At 44.6% G+C, this 19,839-nt stretch overlaps 1 protein-coding gene across 1 annotated transcript in view; it reads left to right on the forward strand.

Annotated features, from left to right (window-relative positions):
• LOC308292805 (uncharacterized protein) overlaps positions 1 to 19,839 on the forward strand; it is a gene marked incomplete at both ends in the record, with an annotated part of 31,109 nt that overhangs the window by 8,566 nt on the left and 2,704 nt on the right. The window contains 11 exons of the mRNA XM_080735231.1: positions 1 to 11; positions 621 to 766; positions 1,969 to 2,147; positions 3,751 to 3,802; positions 4,843 to 4,899; positions 5,488 to 5,593; positions 6,836 to 6,968; positions 8,659 to 9,411; positions 9,465 to 9,669; positions 9,754 to 10,212; positions 15,243 to 15,456. The exon at positions 1 to 11 is cut by the window's left edge and continues 56 nt beyond it. Of these exons, the coding sequence (XP_080591357.1) occupies positions 1 to 11; positions 621 to 766; positions 1,969 to 2,147; positions 3,751 to 3,802; positions 4,843 to 4,899; positions 5,488 to 5,593; positions 6,836 to 6,968; positions 8,659 to 9,411; positions 9,465 to 9,669; positions 9,754 to 10,212; positions 15,243 to 15,456 (2,315 nt within the window). The remainder of the gene's footprint in view (positions 12 to 620; positions 767 to 1,968; positions 2,148 to 3,750; positions 3,803 to 4,842; positions 4,900 to 5,487; positions 5,594 to 6,835; positions 6,969 to 8,658; positions 9,412 to 9,464; positions 9,670 to 9,753; positions 10,213 to 15,242; positions 15,457 to 19,839) is intronic.

Raw genomic sequence — 19,839 nt, forward strand, 5'->3', positions numbered from 1 at the left:
GTTCATCTGCCGTACGTCCTGTCTTACTGTTCTCTAGAGTCTACGTCCTGTCTTACTGTTCTCTAGAGTCTACGTCCTGTCTTACTGTTCTCTAGAGTCTAGTCCTGTCTTACTGTTCTCTAGAGTCTATGTCCTGTCTTACTGTTCTCTAGAGTCTACGTCCTGTCTTACTGTTCTCTAGAGTCTACGTCCTGTCTTACTGTTCTCTAGAGTCTACGTCCTGTCTTACTGTTCTCTAGAGTCTACGTCCTGTCTTACTGTTCTCTAGAGTCTACGTCCTGTCTTACTGTTCTCTAGAGTCTATGTCCTGTCTTACTGTTCTCTAGAGTCTACGTCCTGTCTTACTGTTCTCTAGAGTCTACGTCCTGTCTTACTGTTCTCTAGAGTCTACGTCCTGTCTTACTGTTCTCTAGAGTCTATGTCCTGTCTTACTGTTCTCTAGAGTCTACGTCCTGTCTTACTGTTCTCTAGAGTCTATGTCCTGTCTTACTGTTCTCTAGAGTCTATGTCCTGTCTCTCTCTCTCTGTCTTACTGCTCTCTGGAAACACTTCTCTTGGAAGTCACTCTGGACAAAGAGCGTCCGCTAAACGCCTGCATTGTAATTCATGTGTGTCACCAGGAGAGGGCACCCCTCCAGACACGCGCTTCATCGAGGACGGTGTGTGTGAGCTGCTGAAGACGCGGCGCGTGCTGAAGTGCTCCTACCCGTACGGCTTCTTCCTGCAGCAGGGAAGCACGCAGAAGGAGATCTTTGAGCTCATGCAGGTACATGAAGGAGATCTTTGAGCTCATGCAGGTACGGTACGCTACAGCAGGGTTCCCCAATAGGCGGCCCGCGGGCCATTTGCGGCCCGCGGGGGTTACTGTCTGGCCCCCAACAAACCCAGTAATAATGGTTGTATAAGAGCAGCAACAACACTAGTATATTGTCGTTGTCGGGTGGAATCCTCGTATCTCCAAATGTGTACGTTCTTTCGCAAAGGCTTTCATACAAGGCTGTCGCACAAACGTAGTGAAAACAGCAGATCTACAAGCACACAACGCCTCGCGGTTTGAGTCGTTGTGTGCTTGTAGATCGGCTGTTTTCACTAGTTTAAATCATTTTTAAAATGATAAATGCAAAACGAACGGTTTTGGACATATGCCTACAAGATTTTCTTCCGACAACGACGATATCTGAACTGTCACTGGAGTAGTGGGAACGCCACCGCTGCCCCCTGCAATGTTGTTGCCCTCGGCTTGGCATCCTAGATATAATTGGGGAAAACTAATTGGGGAACCCTGCGCTACAGTAACAGTACATGCACACCCGTCTGTCTTGAGTTATACTTGTACACATTAGTGTTATGTAGAAGTGCAGGGGTTCTCAAACTGCTAGAGGCCAGCTTGCTTCTATAAAACATGTGACTTCCAAAGGGAATGAATTGGATGCCGTTTTCCCCCCCGCCTCCCCCAAGGGCACGCGAGAGGCTTTTGCTTCCGATGTCTGTCGGAGGCCTATGGAGTTCTTGACATTAAAAAGTAGGAGTACCACAGCTGATCATAGAGACATAGGTCTTTCAGAAAACTGTTAGGATTTCTAGGGATAGAACACACCCGTTATACAGTGAATATAACCTTATGCCCTCAGGACCACGGTACACAGTACCTGGGTTGATGGCGAGGGCTTCCAGGACATTTGTCCCTACAAGTATAGGGCTTCTGAGTTCTGTTCTCAGTTCCGCGCATAAAAATGTTATGTACTGTATGACTGGTAGCCTATTCTCGTTTTGTATCATGTTGGCAGTGAATTGTGAGTTCTGTCTTGTCATTCATGTATTGTGTATTATGTGTTGTGATTGTGTGTCCTGATGACTGCTTGGTGCAAAAAGAATTTCCGCAAGGACAAATAAAGCATCTATCTATGTAGAAGATTTTTGTTGAATGGACCTCAGGTCTTAATGACCCCTTGTTGTGTCCTGGTCCAGACGGATCTGGAGATGGTGGTGAAGGACCTGGCCCAGAAGGTCAACCGTCCGTACCTGCGGACGTCGCGTCACAAGATCATCAGCACCGCGCGCCTGGTGCAGCAGAAGAGACAGGAGTTCCTGGCCTCGGTGGCCCGCGGTGTGGCCCCCAACGACTCCCCTGAGGCCCCCCGCAGGAAGTATGTACTCATTACACTCACACTACATATATACCCGCGGTGTGGCCCCCAACGACTCCCCTGAGGCCCCCCGCAGGAAGTATGTACTCATTACACTCACACTACATATATACCCGCGGTGTGGCCCCCAACGACTCCCCCGAGGCCCCCCACAGGAAGTATGTACTCATTACACTCACACTACATATATACCCACGGTGTGGCCCCCAACGACTCTCCTGAGGCCCCCCACAGGAAGTATGTACTCATTACACTCACACTACATACATACCCGCGGTGTGGCCCCCAACGACTCCCGGAGGCCCCCCGTAGGAAGTATGTACTCATTATCACGATTATTGTGACAAAAGACACAGCAGTTTATGATATTATCACAATAATAAAAATATCCCCAACATCCATTTGCCAAAAAAATAGCAGATCTACAAGCTCACTACGTAAAATAATGATGAAATAATCCTTTTGGCCATTGTCAGACTGACTTTGTTTACATCCCTTATCAATCCATATAAAAGAATAGAAGAGGGATGTAAACAAAGTCAGCTCCACAATGGCCAAAATGATTATTTTATCATTATTTTATGCTTTTTGTGGTCATTTTTGAATAGAAACACATTTGAAGCTCAATCTTTTTTATAAAATATTTTCGAAACATTATTTTTATTTTAGCGTCCGTTTTTCAAGAAAAAGTTGACTATAGCTCCTTTAAATCTCCACGATACGTTTATCATGATAAACGATAATAGTGATTATCGTCCCATCCCTACACACACTACAAACACAAACACAGGTGTTTCATCCCTACACCAGTGGTTCTCAAAGTGGGGTCCGGGAACTCCCAGGGGTCCCTTGAGGAGGGTCCATGGGGTCCCCAGCATAATCTCTTTGCTGAAAATAGTCGATCTATAAGACCACAACGCCTTGTGTCGTCGCGACATATTTATGAGCTTGTACATCTGCTATTTTTGCTGAATTCTTGACTGGAGTATTTTCAGCTGCACAGCACCTGTATTTGTCAGTAAAGTCAACATTGTGTCATAATAGCTTTGGTGTTCAGAATTAACTACTTCTTTTTTTTTTTTTTTTACATTTTTATCCCACGATTTTGCAACCCATTTTTCACCCATTGCCAAATATCTACTGTAATCCTGGGCTCTGCTCTCCTTCTGCCAACCTGGGGAGAGCAACAGACTGACCTCATGCTTCCTTCTATGCATGAGGAGTCCAAGCCGCTTCTTTTCACCTGACGGGGGAGTTTCCCCGGTTGGACGTACTGTAGCGTGTGGAAGGAACACTTTATTCCAACCAGTTCCTTTCCCCTCCATCAGGCGCCCTGGTTAGCCAGAGGGAGGCAAGACATTTAACTACTCAATCAACTACAGAAAATCAGTTTGAGACGTAGTATTCAACTCTGCAGAGCCCCAATTCCTTCCCACTGAAACTCATATATTTTTAGTACTGGAGGTGGTCGTGTTCAAGCGACTCCCGATGGAGCTAGCATAGTGAGGTAAAATAAGGTGATAACAGTTAAATATATCAGATGAACCACGTCTGTCTGTGTGTAGCTCTGTAAGTACATATTGTTGTTTCTGTTTGTCTGTAGTTTCCCTGGAGGATCATGGGATTGGGAGTACCTGGGCTTCGCCTCTCCTGAGGTAAGACGCGTGCACACACACACACACGCACGCACGCACGCACGCACGCGCGCACACACACACACACACACACACACACACACACACACACTAACAGCTACAGACTCCCTCCCTTCATGCTAAGCTGGCCTACACTGTTCCCTAAACGTCCAGCAGGTGTCGTGCATGAGTGACATGCGTCACCCCCTGTCCCTGCTGACTGCATGTGGTTTAACCTGCAACCCTGTGGCTCTGATATATTCAGACTAAACTCAATGTTATTTATTATTCTTATTATGTATTATTCTTATATCAACAACAAGTTATGTTATGCAACCACAATTCACGGTTGAAATTACACACCTATTCATTCAGGAGTTCACGGTCCATTTATGCTGCTCGATTAATCCATTATTTTCTTATAATCGATTGAATGGAATAGTAAGACTAAGACTAAATATATTGACAATTTTGTCAAACAAAAACTAAAATGTCAGGGAGGGACTGGTGGACTGGTAGAGCTAAAAGACAAGTCATTTTATGTTTGGTTGTGCTCGGTTGTTGTAGCCTGGCGTTGCTCATACTAATTCCTCACTGCGTATATCGGATATTAGTCTGGACCAATGCTGGGCCCTGATTGGTCCCCCAAATTATAGGGGAGAGCAAATGGATTCACAATTGAGCGGGGCCAGACCCATATCCGCCAAGAGCACGTTTTTTTGCCCAGGCAGATTGGTCTGGGTCATGGCTACGGTTGTTGCACTCTGAAAATAGCATGAGCTTGTAGATCTGCTATTTTCAGCATGCAACCAAGTGTAAAGTCAGGCATTTCACCGCCATCAAGGCCTGACAAAATATATTTTTGTAGACAAAATCAACTGTAGATTTAACTAAATCATATCACTAAAATCATATGATATTTAGTCGACTGAAATTTTTTATCAAAAGTCTATTACTAAAACTAAATTTCCTGTCAAAATCAACACTGGTGCGATGAAGGATCTTTAAAATAAAAATAATAATAAGGTTTAATTAATTAGGCTCTGCTTATGTGTGTTAAGATGCTGGCACGACACTCAGTGCTGGGGGGCGGAGAGCAGAGAGACAGACACACACAGGTAACACACACACACACACACACACACACACACACACACACACACACACACACACACACACACACACATGAAATGCATCAAAAGTGTTTGGCCAACAGAATAACATTACTGTAGAAAAGCGTATCATCGCAGGTCTGGGGATGCAGTTATTACAGTATGAGAAAGGTCATACACCGATGGCAGAGGAAACCATGCAAGGCACCAACCTGCTCACCAGGAGCTACTAGGGGTTCAGAGTCTTGCTCAAGGACTCTTCGACATTAACCCTCGTTCTCTAATGACGGTTTCTCTACCCCTGAGCTATGCCGCCCCAGTATATTATATATATTGTATATACCAGTGCAGTCCTGGCTGTGTGCGTGCTACGGACGTCTCTTGCGAGCTTTGCTAAGCTGACCCCACACTGCAGCATGCGCCGCTTAAGAGGCAAAAACACCCACATTATTTAAAAGAGACTGAGTTCACTGGTGGTGAATGCTATGTTGTTGTTATGCTAGCGTTGACTTCCTCTATGTTTTTATGCCATTAGTACACTGACTTCCTGTATGTTTTTATGCCAGTAGTACACTGACTTCCTGTATGTTCTAGGAATACGCTGACTTCCAGTACCGCCGCAGACACCGGCAGCGTCGTCTTCACAGCGTTCGCAGCAACAGCAACACTCCAGAGACCAGCAGGAGAGCCGACAGCACAGGTACAGTACCTGAGAGCCGTAAAATACATGGAATTATAGAAGGGTAGTTCAGACGAAGCAATCTGATCGGTTGAAATATCCATCTACCCGTGATGATAATGAGCACTATGGAACGGGTCTCATCAAACAAAGAAATCAGCTGTGCCCGGTCGGTTCGCAAACGCTCGCTTTTATTGTTTCCGTAGGATGCCTTGTAAGTGGCTAGCAGTTTTCATGTGAAGTTCAGGGACATGCAGTAGTAGAGAAATCTGGCATTAAAAATGTACAGATTTCCATTGAATATCTGAATTACAATGAAATGAAGTTGACGTGTGTTTTTTAAAGGGTAACAGTTGTATAATCACAATATTAAACTCTCGAGGGTTGTGCCTTATCATGATTATATCGGTACTTCACCCCTGCCTACAGAACTTGTCTATTGGCTGGTTACTGCAGCAATGCTGGCATGCCGATAATCGTAATGATGCACACCCTCTGGCTTAATATTGCTTAAATTTGTCCATGTATTTTATAGGCAGCAGGGGTTGACACTAAGGTCTCAGCAGTGCCTGTTGGACAAGTACAGGTCATGTTCTACATCACAATTACACATGTATTATAAATGGCAAGACAAAATTCATCAAGAACAGAATTAGTATTGGTTACTATAGGTTATGAATTACAATCACAATGTAATATCAATTGTAAGAATGAATTCATGAGGAATGGTACACGAATACCAGCGGATTCCTTGCTGGGGCTGTGTGATAAAAAAAAAGAGAGAGTATGCCAAATAAGTACATAGCATACTCTCAAACATGTCAACAAACCAAGATGGCAGCCAACAGACTTCAGTTATTGCTTAATGAATTCCTATGGGCTGTGAGTAATAATCGTCATAGAGCTTTAGCCAGAGGTAGAGTAGAGCGGCCGCTCGGTTCCCAGTTCGATCCCGGCGAGTTGATTAATTGGCCGCCTACCCGTGAGTGGACAAGGAACTGGTTGAGCAACATCTAGTCTAAAACGACACAGTTAAGGCTGAGCCCCATTGTGTTGTGTTATTGCTGTGTGATTGCAGAAGGTTCTATCATTGTGTTGTCTCTGTGTGATTGCAGAAGGTTCTATCATTGTGTTGTCTCTGTGTGACTGCAGAAGGTTCTATCATTGTGTTGTCTCTGTGTGATTGCAGAAGGTTCTATCATTGTGTTGTCTCTGTGTGACTGCGGAAGGTTCTATCATTGTGTTGTCTCTGTGTGATTGCAGACGGCCCAGAGAGGAGCGAGGGCCGGGGGCGAACGGCGCTGTCCTCCCTGGACGAGGACGACCCCAACATCCTGCTGGCCATCCAGCTGTCTCTGCAGGAGTCCCGCCGCGACCGCCAGGCGGACGCAGACAGGTACGCAACCAGGGGAAGCTTATATGACCTAGGGCCCATTCACACTCAAATAAGGAGCCAAGTTTATTCCGGTTTAGGAGGGCTCCCCGAACAGGCATTTTATCACGCAGCCACTGTTCTGTGGAATGCCCTCTTCCCTCCAGCCCTGAAATGTCTAAATTCCCTTGCAAGATTTGAGTTTTTTTTGAGGTTACTACCTTTTTTTTTTGTTATCAAATCTTTTTTATTTTAAATTTTTCATGAAATCCAGAATCACATGTATCAATAATAAAAATGGAAATGCAACAAAATACAACATGAATACATACATAAAAAACTCAAAAACAAAATAATACTTAAAGGAAAAAACAAACAAACATAAACCCACCCACCCCTCATTCCCCGGACCAACAGTGCAATTTCAGAACCACTATGCACCGACCTCTTGAATCATGTCTTTAAGCTTATCTGCAATACTAGACCATATAAGAACATTCTCCTCACTCGCCCCATGTAATCTCGCCGTTGACTGTTCGAGATAAACAATATCTAAAAAGGTTAGCGCCCATTGGCGAAATGTTAGAGTATGAGGAGGCTTCCACCGGGTAGCAACCATCTTCTTAGCCGCCGTCACTCCAGCAAAGAAGACGCGTGTGCGTATTCTATTTAGATGCAATTTTGAGTCATCATTTAGTAAAAATAACTCTGGAGAAGGTGTGATAACAGAACTAAAAATTACTGAGAGTTTGGCAGCAACCAAATGCTAAAACATTTGGACATTCCCAGACCATGTGGAAGAAGGTGCCAATACTATTTGAAGCACAAAAAGTGCATTTAGGATTATTTAAAATCCTCATGGCACATAGTCTACGGGGAGTCAAGTATGTTCTGTGTACGAAGTTTAGATGGATTTGTTGGTGGTCTGGATTCCTAGAAGCTAACTTAATATTAGACCATACTGTGTCCCAGCAGAAATCCGGATCCAAATTGGGTATATCACTCCTCCATACGGTATTAACAGATAAGCGGCTATAACTAGAGTCTAACACATATGCATACAAGGTGGAAACCAAACCTCTTGTTCTATTTATATCACAGATAAACTCCTGTAAGGGGTGCATCCTAAGGGAAGTTTGCCATGGAACCCCATATGTCCTCATGGCAGTTCTCAGTTGTAAATAGAAGAAAAAGGAGGTACCAGGCAGATTAAATATAGTGCACAGATCTTGAAAGGATCGTAACCCATTATCTTCAAATAAATCCCCCAATGTATGAATCCCCTTGGAACTCCACCTCGGGAAGCGAATGGGACGATCTTCCAGCAATAGACCTTGGTTATTAAACACTGGAGAAAAGAGATTCCATTTTAAATCAACTTTGCACACCTTTTCAGCTGCTCTCCATACCGCTACTACCTGAGAGATGATTGGACCAAAGCGCACCCTACATTGGCTAGTAGTTATATTAGAGAGGTTACTACCTTAATGCTAACTGGTCTTAGTTATATCCTTACCCCGGATGGCATAATTTGCACTAATCTTTCTCCTTGAGTACCTCTTGTCCGATATGTATATTATATTATATGTTTATGTATAATCTCAAATCAATCAATCAAATCAATCGATCAAATCTCTCTCAATGATTTCCGGAATTGACGTCATTGTTGCAATGTATTTTATATCTGTCAATAAAGTATTCTATCTATCTATAGAGACAGAGCCACGGACGGAAGGCCGGAGACAGAGAGAGCGGCGGACCTGGGCGACCCCTCCTCGCGCTCCCCCGCCGTGTCGGGGGCCAGGCGCCCCTCCTCCTCCTCCTTCCTGGAGCCCCCCCGCCCCCCGGCCAGGACAGACTCCTCCCCGCAGCCCCCCGTGCCTCCCCCTCCTCCCCCCGTCCCCTGCCACCGCCTCCCCCTGCCTCCCCCGCCTCCCCCCTGCCTCACCGCCGAGCTGCTGAAGCTGGGCGACAGCCTGATGAGGCTGGGCGACATCACCACCCCGTACCAGCTCGACGGCAACAAGCCGTACCACCTCGATGCCAACATCACCCCCCCTTACCACTTGGACGCCAACATCGGCGCGCCGTACCACCTGGACTCGCGTGCCTTCGGCGGGCAGCGAGACGCGGAGGACGGTGGCCCGCACCGCGCCTACGACCACGGCGTTCCCTGCGACGCGGAGCCGGGCTACGACCCGGATCCCGTCCACCGGGCTGCCGCCGGCCGGAGCTCGAACCCCGGCTACGACGGCCCCGAGCGGAGTCACGGCCCCCGAAATCCACCCAAATCCCAGCCTGGAGAATCCGCGAGAATCTGTGGGCCGCCCAGCGGCGACCGCCCGCCCGGCGGCGACCGCCCGCAAACCCGACGGCTGCTCTGGCGCCGCCGCCAAGCTGGAAGAAGAGGGAGCCGGCGGCTCCGGCTCGTACGCCCCGCGACACACGCCTCCTCCAGCTCCTCCTCGCGCCACCGGAGCCTCCCCGCTCCACCTCACCCCTCGCCCCCCTCCCACCCAGCTGTGCCTCCGGGCGGGAGCTGAAGGGGGACGAGGAGGAGGACGAGGTGCCGCTGTCTCCGGTCATCCCGCCGGGCGGCGCCTTCACGCCCAGCGACCCCCAGAGCCTGGAGCCTCTGGACCCCGAGGCCTCGGCACAGCTGCTGGACAACATCATGGCCTGGTTCAGCCAGAACATCACGGCCCAGAACAGCCCCCAGAGCCTGGCCCTCATCCCCCCCTCGTCCCACCAGAACAGCCCCCAGAGCCTGGCCCTCATCCCCCCCTCGTCCCACCAGAACAGCCCCCAGAGCCTGGCCCTCATCCCCCAGAGCAACCACCACCGGGAGTCCCCCGACGAGTGCTGGGACCAGGGGGGCCAGGGCTGTGACTCCTCCGCCGCCCCGGAGGGCGACGCTGAACCCGCCCAGCCCGCCCCGGAGGCTCCGCTGGCGCCCGGGCACGAGATTCACGAGGAGGGGGAGGTGGAGGAGTGCTGCGCGGAGGCGGGGGCCGCGGTGGAGCTGGCGCTGGATGCAGCCGACTGGACTCACGCCGCCTCCACGCTCTCCTCCTCGCTCGCACACGGCCAGGGAGACGACACCGACGCACGGGACGACGCAAAGGACAACGCACGGGGCGACGCACGGGACGAGCGGGGCGACGAGACACACCTCACACACCACCACCAGCAGCACCACCCTCAGCCGGACGAGGACCAATCTTCAGAGGAGGAGGAGTGGCTGGAGCAGGAGGAGTGGGTGGAGCAAGTACATTTGGTGTGATCGCCCAAAGTCCAGTGGTTCTCAACCTGTGGGTCGGGAGGGGGGTCCCCAGATGATTAACTTAATGTGCAACATTGTTTTCTCTCTCAACAGTAAACAAACCAACATAAAGTTTAGGTGTATAGAAGGAATCTGCTCATTTCTAAAGTGACAATTTAAGGACTTTTTAATACCTCTAAAATGACAAATTAAACATTGGCCAAATTGTCAAATATTAGAGGCAGAAATTGTGAAAATAGCAGATCTGCTGTGTTATACAAAATGTTGTGCCTCAACTCTTAGTGCTCGTAGAGTGGGGGGGTCCCCAGTTAAAATATGTTTCTTTTGGGGCTCGCGGCCTGAAAAGGTTGAGAACTACTGGCCAAGTCTACGGGGGGGGGGGGGGGGGAGAGAGAGAGAGAGAGAGAGAGAGAGAGAGAGAGAGAGAGAGAGAGAGAGAGAGAGAGAGAGAGAGAGAGAGAGAGAGAGCGAGCGGGGATGGAGCAGAACGACGGAGAAGGAAATATTTGTGGGAAGACTGGGAGGTGGGAGAGAGAGAGAATGAGACAGAAATCAAAGAGTAAACTGTGGTTATTTGTATCATAGTGTACGTAAAGGGTCGCCTCGCGACCGCGAGGCGCTTCGTCCATTAAAGATGATGTCATGAGTGGCGTATTGAAAAGAAGAAAAACAAATAAGTGCTTTGACAAGACGTTACATACCATGTACATATAGAGCATCACAGCGGAAGTGGTTTACTGGTGCCACTTAAAAATCTCCCATTCATTTTCCCTATAGACTTTTACAAAAATATTTATAATAATTATGTTAAGCCTCGAACCAAGCCATCCTGGATTGCAGCGAATCATGAACACGAGACCTTTGTTTCCAACCTAGTTATTATACATGACCAATGAGCTGTGGCCATGTTATCATGACAACACTATGAATATTAATACACAGGAACAACGACAGACTGTCAACGATCAATTTATTAAACAATTATTACTTCTACACATGATCATACAATAACATGTGAACAATGAGAACAGCATCACATTAATATTTAAGTGAAACACAATAATGGAATGAGTGAGGAAATAATGATCTGATAATAAATCAATGAATAAACAATGATTGATTCGAGTTCATTAACAACACATTTAGTAGATGTTTGAATACAGAGTGATTGACAACATTCTGACAAAATATATTGAACATTTCATCAACAAATAAAAACTAGACTAAAATGTCAGGGAGGGACAAGTGGAGAAGAGATCCAGTAGAACTAAAAGACAAGTCATTTTATGTTTGGTTCACTTTCACTAGTCAACTAAAATGCTATGACATTTAGTCAACTAAAATGCTATGACATTTAGTCAACTAAAATGCTATGACATTTAGTCAACTAAAACTAGACAAAAACAAATAATAATAAGAAAAACAGTATGATTAAAATATGACACAATAATTTGCTATCAAAATGAACACGGCTCACAATGTGTCACTTTGTGATGTAGATCTTAGCTATTAGATGGCTTGTAGATCTGCTATTTTCACCCAAGAGATCTGATGTAGAGGTGGGGGAAAAGCAGGGGACCAATTACAGAACCCTGGGGAACCCCAGTCAATAAAGTATATGGGGTTCAAGTGGTTCAGTATAAAGGTTTATATACAAGAAACAATATTGATACTGTGACAATTACATGATCACATATACACTCTTTATCTCTGTCTATTGTATACAAATATAAAAAATAAAATACAAATAAGATATGAGTTTATATCAACATAAGAGACACAAGTATGACACTGATATTTACATCATCATCATTGATGGACAGTATTTATGATACATATTTATAAATGTGTGGAGTGGAGGTTTGTGCACTTCTATCTGATCTAATCTAAGATCTAAAGCTCCCTGTGGTGATGACTCATTTTATACCATAGAGTTTGACATTAATATGGATTTGACCAGGGACCCCCATTTGAACATATTTGTATCAGGGACCCCCAAAAAACATTTGTATATTTAAAAGAAAGTTTAACCTTTTTTGAGCTTGTAGATCACCATATATGGTAATTAAACAGACTTTCTGTTTTTGGAAAAGCCTGTTCATTCTGGACTGAAATGACCATACGTGATACACACAAAGCCATTCATTGGAAGCGGTTTTCACCGCTTCAAAAATGTTACAAATTATATAAAAGAAACACAAACATTTTCCCTAAAATAGCAGATCTACAAGTTCACAGCGCGGCACTGAGTGCAGAGTCCCCGAGCTTGTAGATCTGCTATTTTTGAAAAATCGTGAACACTACTTTTTTTTACCAGATTCTGCTAAATCAGTGGTTCTCAAACCTTTTTCATGTCAAGGACCCCCAAAATGACATGTAATTGGTCGCTGACCCCCCCCCCCCCCCCCCATCTCAAAATGTGTTGTTCCAGGGACCCCCAGAAGCAAAGTTTGCTTTTAAAAATATACAATATACATTCAAAGGTTTGCACAAATGTTCATGGTTTAAAAAAAATAGCAGATCTACAAGCTCACAGCACGTCATTTGGTCTTTTCGTGCTAGAATGGTGATCGGTGACCTCCATGTGTCTGGGGACCCCACAATGGTCGTGGACTGTTTACCAGGGGGTCCCCAGTAAAAACAACATTTTAACCACTTTAAGATTATCGTTTTGAGGTGGGTGGGGTCTGGCTATTAAAAAATACAGTGTTTTTGAATAGCCAACATACAAATGGATAAAGTGGTTCAAATGATTGTGATGCTATGTTAACTACTTTTCCTGGGGACCCCCTGGTACGCAGTCCACGACCCTTGTGGGGTCCCCAGACGCATGGAGGTCACCGAACACCACTCTAGCACGAAACAACCAAACGGCGCGCTGTGAGCTTGTAGATCTGTATTTTTTAATAGCCAGACCCCACCCACCTCAAAACGATAATCTTAAAGTGGTTAAAATGTTGTTTTTACTGGGGACCCCCTGGTAAACAGTCCACGACCATTGTGGGGTCCCCAGACACATGGAGGTCACCGATCACCACTCTAGCACGAAAAGACCAAATGACGCGCTGTGAGCTTGTAGATCTGCTATTTTCTTTAAACCATGAACATTTGTGCAAACCTTTGAATGTATATTTTTAAAAGCAAACTTTGCTTCTGGGGGTCCCTGGAACAACATGGGGGGGGGGGGGGGGTCAGCGACCAATTACATGTAATTTTGGGGGTCCTTGACATGAAAAAGGTTTGAGAACCACTGATTTAGCAGAATCTGGTAAAAAAAAAGTAGTGTTCACGATTTTTCAAAAATAGCAGATCTACAAGCTTGGGGACTCGGCACTCAGTGCCGCGCTGTGAACTTGTAGATCTGCTATTTTAGGGAAAATGTTTGTGTTTCTTTTATATAATTTGTAACATTTTTGAAGCGGTGAAAACCGCTTCCAATGAATGGCTTTGTGTGTATCACGTATGGTCATTTCAGTCCAGAATGAACAGGCTTTTCCAAAAACAGAAAGTCCGTTTAATTACCATATATGGTGATCTCAGTCCAGAATGAACAGGGTTTTTCAAAAACACAAAGTATGTTACCTTATGTCCATATATGGTCACTCCAGGCCAGGATGAACAGGTTTTTCCTGTCCCGTACGTGTAAAATATCAGTCCAGAATGAATAGGCTTTTTCAAAAAGCAAAATGTCGATGTCCCTCCCGGTTAGATGAATGGATACTTTGAGGATTGGTCAAGCTTCACATGATAATTTGGCCTTCAGGGTTTAAAATATGTAGTAAGCCACAAATACATTCAGAATAGAGGTTTTATCTGTCCACCGCTTCACTTCGAACCGAGGTTTGATTTTTAACTACACAAATCTTTTCTCATGGGGGTCCGGGGTCAAAGGTCAAACACATGGGGGTGTTGTCATGACAACGTCAGAGAAACACTGAAACTACAGGAGCTGTGTAGCGAACATATGAATACTGAATATGGATACAGTATTAATAGATCGTAATATTAAAAATAATATTTCATAAAACAAATTATGAAACATAATTTTTCTATCACGCTATTGTGAGTTCTCGCTATTGTGAGAACTCACTCGTACTCACTCGCTATTGTGAGTTCTAAGCGTGAGTTCTTGGCAGAGTTGCAATAAATGTTCATTACTGTGCATACATACTGTAAAATATGAATATTTACGAAAAATTACAAATTCCCTTATCAATAAATGCTCATTTATTAAAAAGGAAAAAGGCATATAATAATTCATAGAAACAACCATAAATGGAGTAAAGGATAAAAGGTCAAAATTAGGTTAAAAACCCAAAAGCATGTGCGTTAAAGTATGCTGTGAAAAAGACAGATCTACAAGCAGAACAGATGGTCAGATGGGTACATCCTAATAAAAGGGAATAAAAGAAATAAAGTCAAACAACATCAATAAAACATATCTCCCCTACACTGCACTACACACTGTAATGGTTGCCACTTGACACGAGAAACTGCTTGCCTGCAAACATCTGATTTCGGCGCGTCCGTTAGCGTGTTGTAGATGAAGAGTGTGGCTGCTAGCCTAGCAGCCTAGCAGGATGGGGAGAGGAGAAAAGGAGGAGGATTAGAGCTGGATGGTGACCATGTGGTGTTGCATCGTGTAGCTGCTAGCATGGTAGCAAGGCGTCGGCCCATGCGGCTTCCATGTGCTGAGTGGCGGTGGCCATCTTGGAGTTGGTGGAGCAGGGCGTCGACGTGCTTCCCTCAGGGCAGGAGAAGAGAGGCTGGAAGTCGAGGCGTGCTGCTGGAGTAGAGCTGGAGGTATCTTTGGTGGTTATCACCCAAGTCTGGTGTCTTTGCCGTCAATGGAGTGAGAGAGCGCTGGCTCCAATCCCACTAGTCGAGAGAGTCTGTCAGAGAGGCAGGGTAACTTGCCCGGCCGCTGGTGAGAGTCTGGCAGGGGACTTGTGTTGACCCTGTGTAGATGAGGCCACAGAGGACAATGCGTGTCCCACTCTGTGATCTCTTTGCAGGAGAGACAGCGAGAGGATGTAGTCCAACTCTCGAGTCCCTGCTGGTTGAGCGCGAAGCTGAGCTCACAGACAGAGGACCTGAGTCGACTCTGCTATGAGTTTGGTAGGAGTCTTGGAAGAACTGAGCAGAGAGAAGGTGCAGGAGACCGAAGTCTGATCCTGCCTCCCTGCTTGTCTGAACTCAAGTCAAAGGGGAACTTCCTGGTCCTGAAAGGTCCAGGCGTTTAATGGGAGGCGGAACTTTTTTGTCTGTAAGCTCCGCAATGGGAGGAGGCAGAAGTGTCTGTGTTCTTTGAACAAAAATGAAAACTAAATTCTATGATAAAGTTCTAAGGAATAATACTTTCCTACATCTGACCAGATATTTGTAATCATCATTAATATGCACTTGTACAGATACCAAAGATCATTGCTTCAAATTGTGTAGAGAGTACATGATGCTAAAAGTCAAATAAAGAAAGAAAAACATATTTGTACACGTTAAATTCAAAGTATAGTTGATGTACATCATATGGCAATACCACCATATATTTGAATGTTATAAATGTCATTTCATTGAGAAGTTATCATCACATTCCATGTTTTTCCATTGGTTGTCTTCAGTCAGTGAGAGACTGAATAGTGCATGGCAGAGGAAACCCATGTTGGCATGATTTCTTATCTCTAGGTAAACATTCCAAGGGGCAATAAAAGTCTCCCCTTCCACTGAAAAGTATGGGGGTTGGTTTAGCCAAGGAGTTCCTTGTTCCTCTAAAAGGAAAAGAGAGTCTCTCCCTTGTGTTCAGGTCATAACACAAAAAGTGTACATTATGATTTATTAATATATAAATCATACTTCTGTTGTCCGTGACTGATCCAGGATCATCATTACAAGTCCCCCCTGTGTCATCAAGGTCAGACGAAACGGAATGTTGAAGTCACAGAGTTTTGATGACACAAAAGATGAGAGCAGGATTTAGGACACAGAAGTCGTAGCAGTTATATACACATGTCAAATGGCAACTCTTATTATTTTTTTACTAATCTGATCTAGTGACAATGGATACGACTGATCGAAAGACAGTATTTTTATCATGAATTGACAGTTCTCAGAGAGGGCATTAGGACAGTCATAAACACATTGCATGAAAACCATAAATCAGAACAAAAAGTAAAAACTCCTAAACATGCATTACAAGAATACACAGTTCACAAGGCGGCTTCTGGGTCACCTAATGAAGTGGACCTAATAGTTCACACAAGTCGAAAGTTGATTAAGCATATGGTGTACACTTGAAAACATCCATTAGGACAATATCAATTAAGATTTTAAATAATTTACAAACTATCTAAATATATGTGAGGAGGTGTAACTTTGTGACTTAGATTTGAGAGCTAGTAAGTTTTCCAACGAGTACCTTCACAGGTCTCTGCTTTTGTGTACCAGATTGACATGAAAAGCGTCATTTCTTAACACAAAGATATTCCATCCGTTTTTCTTTTCTACCACGGCTTGCTGGAATATACATACAGTATACCTTTTGGCTTGGTTACACAAGAGCAGAGAAACAAAAACGCTATTTCTCTCAAAGAAGAGTTTGGCTGGTTGTACGCTAGACTAAATCCTGATTTACTTTGAAGATAAGGAAATGGATTATGTGTTAGCCTGGATAATAATTACTTACTTCCTGTTTAAAGACAACCAATTATAAATCATTCTTTGTTAGAAGTACAGTTTGAGGTACGTATAAGAAATAAGCAGGCACCCCCCTTAGGCAACTGTGTCGCATGAGTGGGGAGACAACAATTCTATATACAGTACGGTAGCTGAGTTGGATAAACAATACTACAAGTTTGAATTAGTCCAGTTCCTGTTGACTGAACAACCATGCAATACTGTCAGTGTAAATCACCTTCATTAGGGCAAAGAGGAGAAAACACACTTAAAGTTGGGTGGAGTTACAGTGTAACTTGGTAGTAACATGCTGTTAGTCCACCTAGGATTAGTAAAATGTTCAAGCACACAAACAGAAAATGTTCATTGTCATATAATGACATTGGAGGTTAGTTAGGTGAGACACAAAAGTACTTGTTAAGCGTCTGGGGAGAGGCCCATGACTTTTGTGTAACCTGATCTACCATTTATGAACACATTTGGCTGTTGACTCTTTATTATTTCACTAGATTAATGAGCTGCACAGAGAAATATTTGTGATCAAAAAAGTTTTAAATTTTTGAAAAATACGGTATATGCACTCACCCCCCTCATGTTACACATGGCACACAAACTACTGTGAAAATGTGTCATGTGAAACATGCATAAGAATTATCGCCGTGTTTGGCTTAACTCTAGGAGGCATAGTACGAGCTAGGAGACATAGTGTCCCTCCAATTCTCACGGGCTGGGCCTGATTTTCGTCTCTCATCATATCTACGGGCTTTTCTTTGGCGCCGAGACTCCAATGGGAGATCCTTTACAAATTCAGGGCTCTTACATGCTCTACTCGAGACACTTCTTGAGGGTGGGTCACATGATGAGTCCCGACTAGACCGACTGTGGTCGTACTGTCTGGGCTGCCATTTATCGATGTGGGTGTCGTCAGGGACACAGAATGCACTCTGAGTCTGAGGTTCGTTGCATTCTCTTTTGGAAGCTTCACGCGCCAGATTGCGTAGCTCTGTGGCACACAAACTGTTCAAATCAATACCAATACCTAAGTGTCTTTTAATAGATGGATGTAGATTTTGTAGGAACAACTCCTTGAAATATACATTTTTCTCCATACCAGGAAGGTTTCGATTACCAAAATAGGCAATCCTCAAACGGCTATAAAATCGGTCCACATCCTCACCTCTGTTTTGACAGACGCGCGCGGCAGATGACAGACCTTCTAATGCTCGATAATCTGCAAACTCGTCGATTATTGCTTCACACAGAACAGGCCAGTTAGCTCTAACTTTGTCACTCTGTCGCCTGACAAAACCTGTTACCTCTTGGTTTGCGGTGAGATAAATCAATTTAACCTTGGTATTTGCATCAACGTTGTCGAAGTTATTCAAGGCTAAATTGTGGTTTATCTCCTCCAGGTAAATGTGGGCATCTTTAGCGTCGCCAGGCTTAGGATCAAAATAATTGATGCCTTGTACAACTAAGGATAAATCAGTATTACCCAGTGGTTGTGACGGCAGGTTGCCCTTGCTTTGAAGTAGGGCATCCTGTGGCTGGCCTGGGCCACATGCATTCAATGTGTCATGGCCCTGGTTATGGGCATATGGTTCAAGGGCAGGTTGCTTGACCGCTGGAGGCATGGTCTGAAAAGACGGTAACATGGTGGGCAAGACAATTGAGGCATGTCCATGGACATGGTTATCAGCCTGAGCGGTTTGACCAACTGCAGGAAGCTGATGTTGTGTCACAGGGTAGTGACTGGAGCTAGGTGGCTCTAAGGGGGTTTGCCGTCGTAAAATCGGTGGTGCCTGGCCACCCTGCTGTGACTGTGAGGCTGCAGGGAGATTTCCCTGTGCCTTCTCCAGAATAGAGGGAGAAACACTTAGTGCGTGGCACTGTATTTGTTCCTGGGGTGGCTGGGTAACTCCCATGGCCTGGTAATGATCATAGCAAGGCTGACCTGAGAGTGCCTGCACTCTCATGACAAGGTCGTTGACCTTTTCAACAAATTCATCCTCACTGATCCAGTTACCTTGCTCTAGACACTCAGTTCTCTTTTGCAATTGGCTAATACTATCCTGTGTTATTTGCAACTTCACACTATTAAGTGTTGCATTTTCTGCAATACACACTTTTAGTTCAACGACTGTGTCTTGTAATTTACAAATTTGCTGTTTGGCCAAAGTTAGCTCAACATTTTCCTGGATTTTTGCTTGCTCTAGTCCTGTATTAATCTTCTGTAGCATTATTACAAAACTATTTGCAACATTCAGCGTGGCTGTCTGTTGTTGTGCTGCCTCCCTGGCTGTATCAAGCATGGCAGCTTGCTCCGTTATGCGGAGTCGCGCAACTTTCAGAACGGCCTTATGTTGGTCTAATTCGGCTCTTAGCTGTTTGTTAGCCTGTAGAACATATGCAGTCTGTTCCATGTCGGTTTGACATTGAGACATTTGTACTGGTGTGACTAGTTGGCATGGAACAGTTGGACTGATACAGTCATCTTGAACTGCCCATAAGGTCATTAACTGACCAAAAATGTCCGGGTAGCCGGATAATTTGGAGGATTTAGTCATCTTGCTCTTTCTATATAGTCAGAATAAAGAAATTTGTGAGTAAGCAAGATTCTAATTGTGACTTGGCCTGTGTTAAAAGGCAGTCAGTCTTTTTCTCAAAAGTGAGATGGCAAAAATAGTTAAATGTTCTATATATAGTGCACCAACCTGTTTAATACTACTTTAATGACTTGGGAAACTAGTTTTGTTTGAAAGCAACACTGTGTCTAGTTTAATTTAGAACTTACGTTGATAGTACTTTGTAGTTATATCATTGAAGTATACCCAATATGATATGCACAATTTCTTTGTGAACTGCCCAGGAATTAAGATAACTTTTAGAGTTTAAAATGCATAAAATTATTCTTCTCTAATTCAATTGGTTGTAGCTTGCTAC

The sequence above is a fragment of the Nannobrachium achirus genome (genome assembly GCF_963921795.1).
Source record: "Nannobrachium achirus genome assembly, chromosome: 10".
Lineage (NCBI taxonomy): Eukaryota > Metazoa > Chordata > Actinopteri > Myctophiformes > Myctophidae > Nannobrachium > Nannobrachium achirus.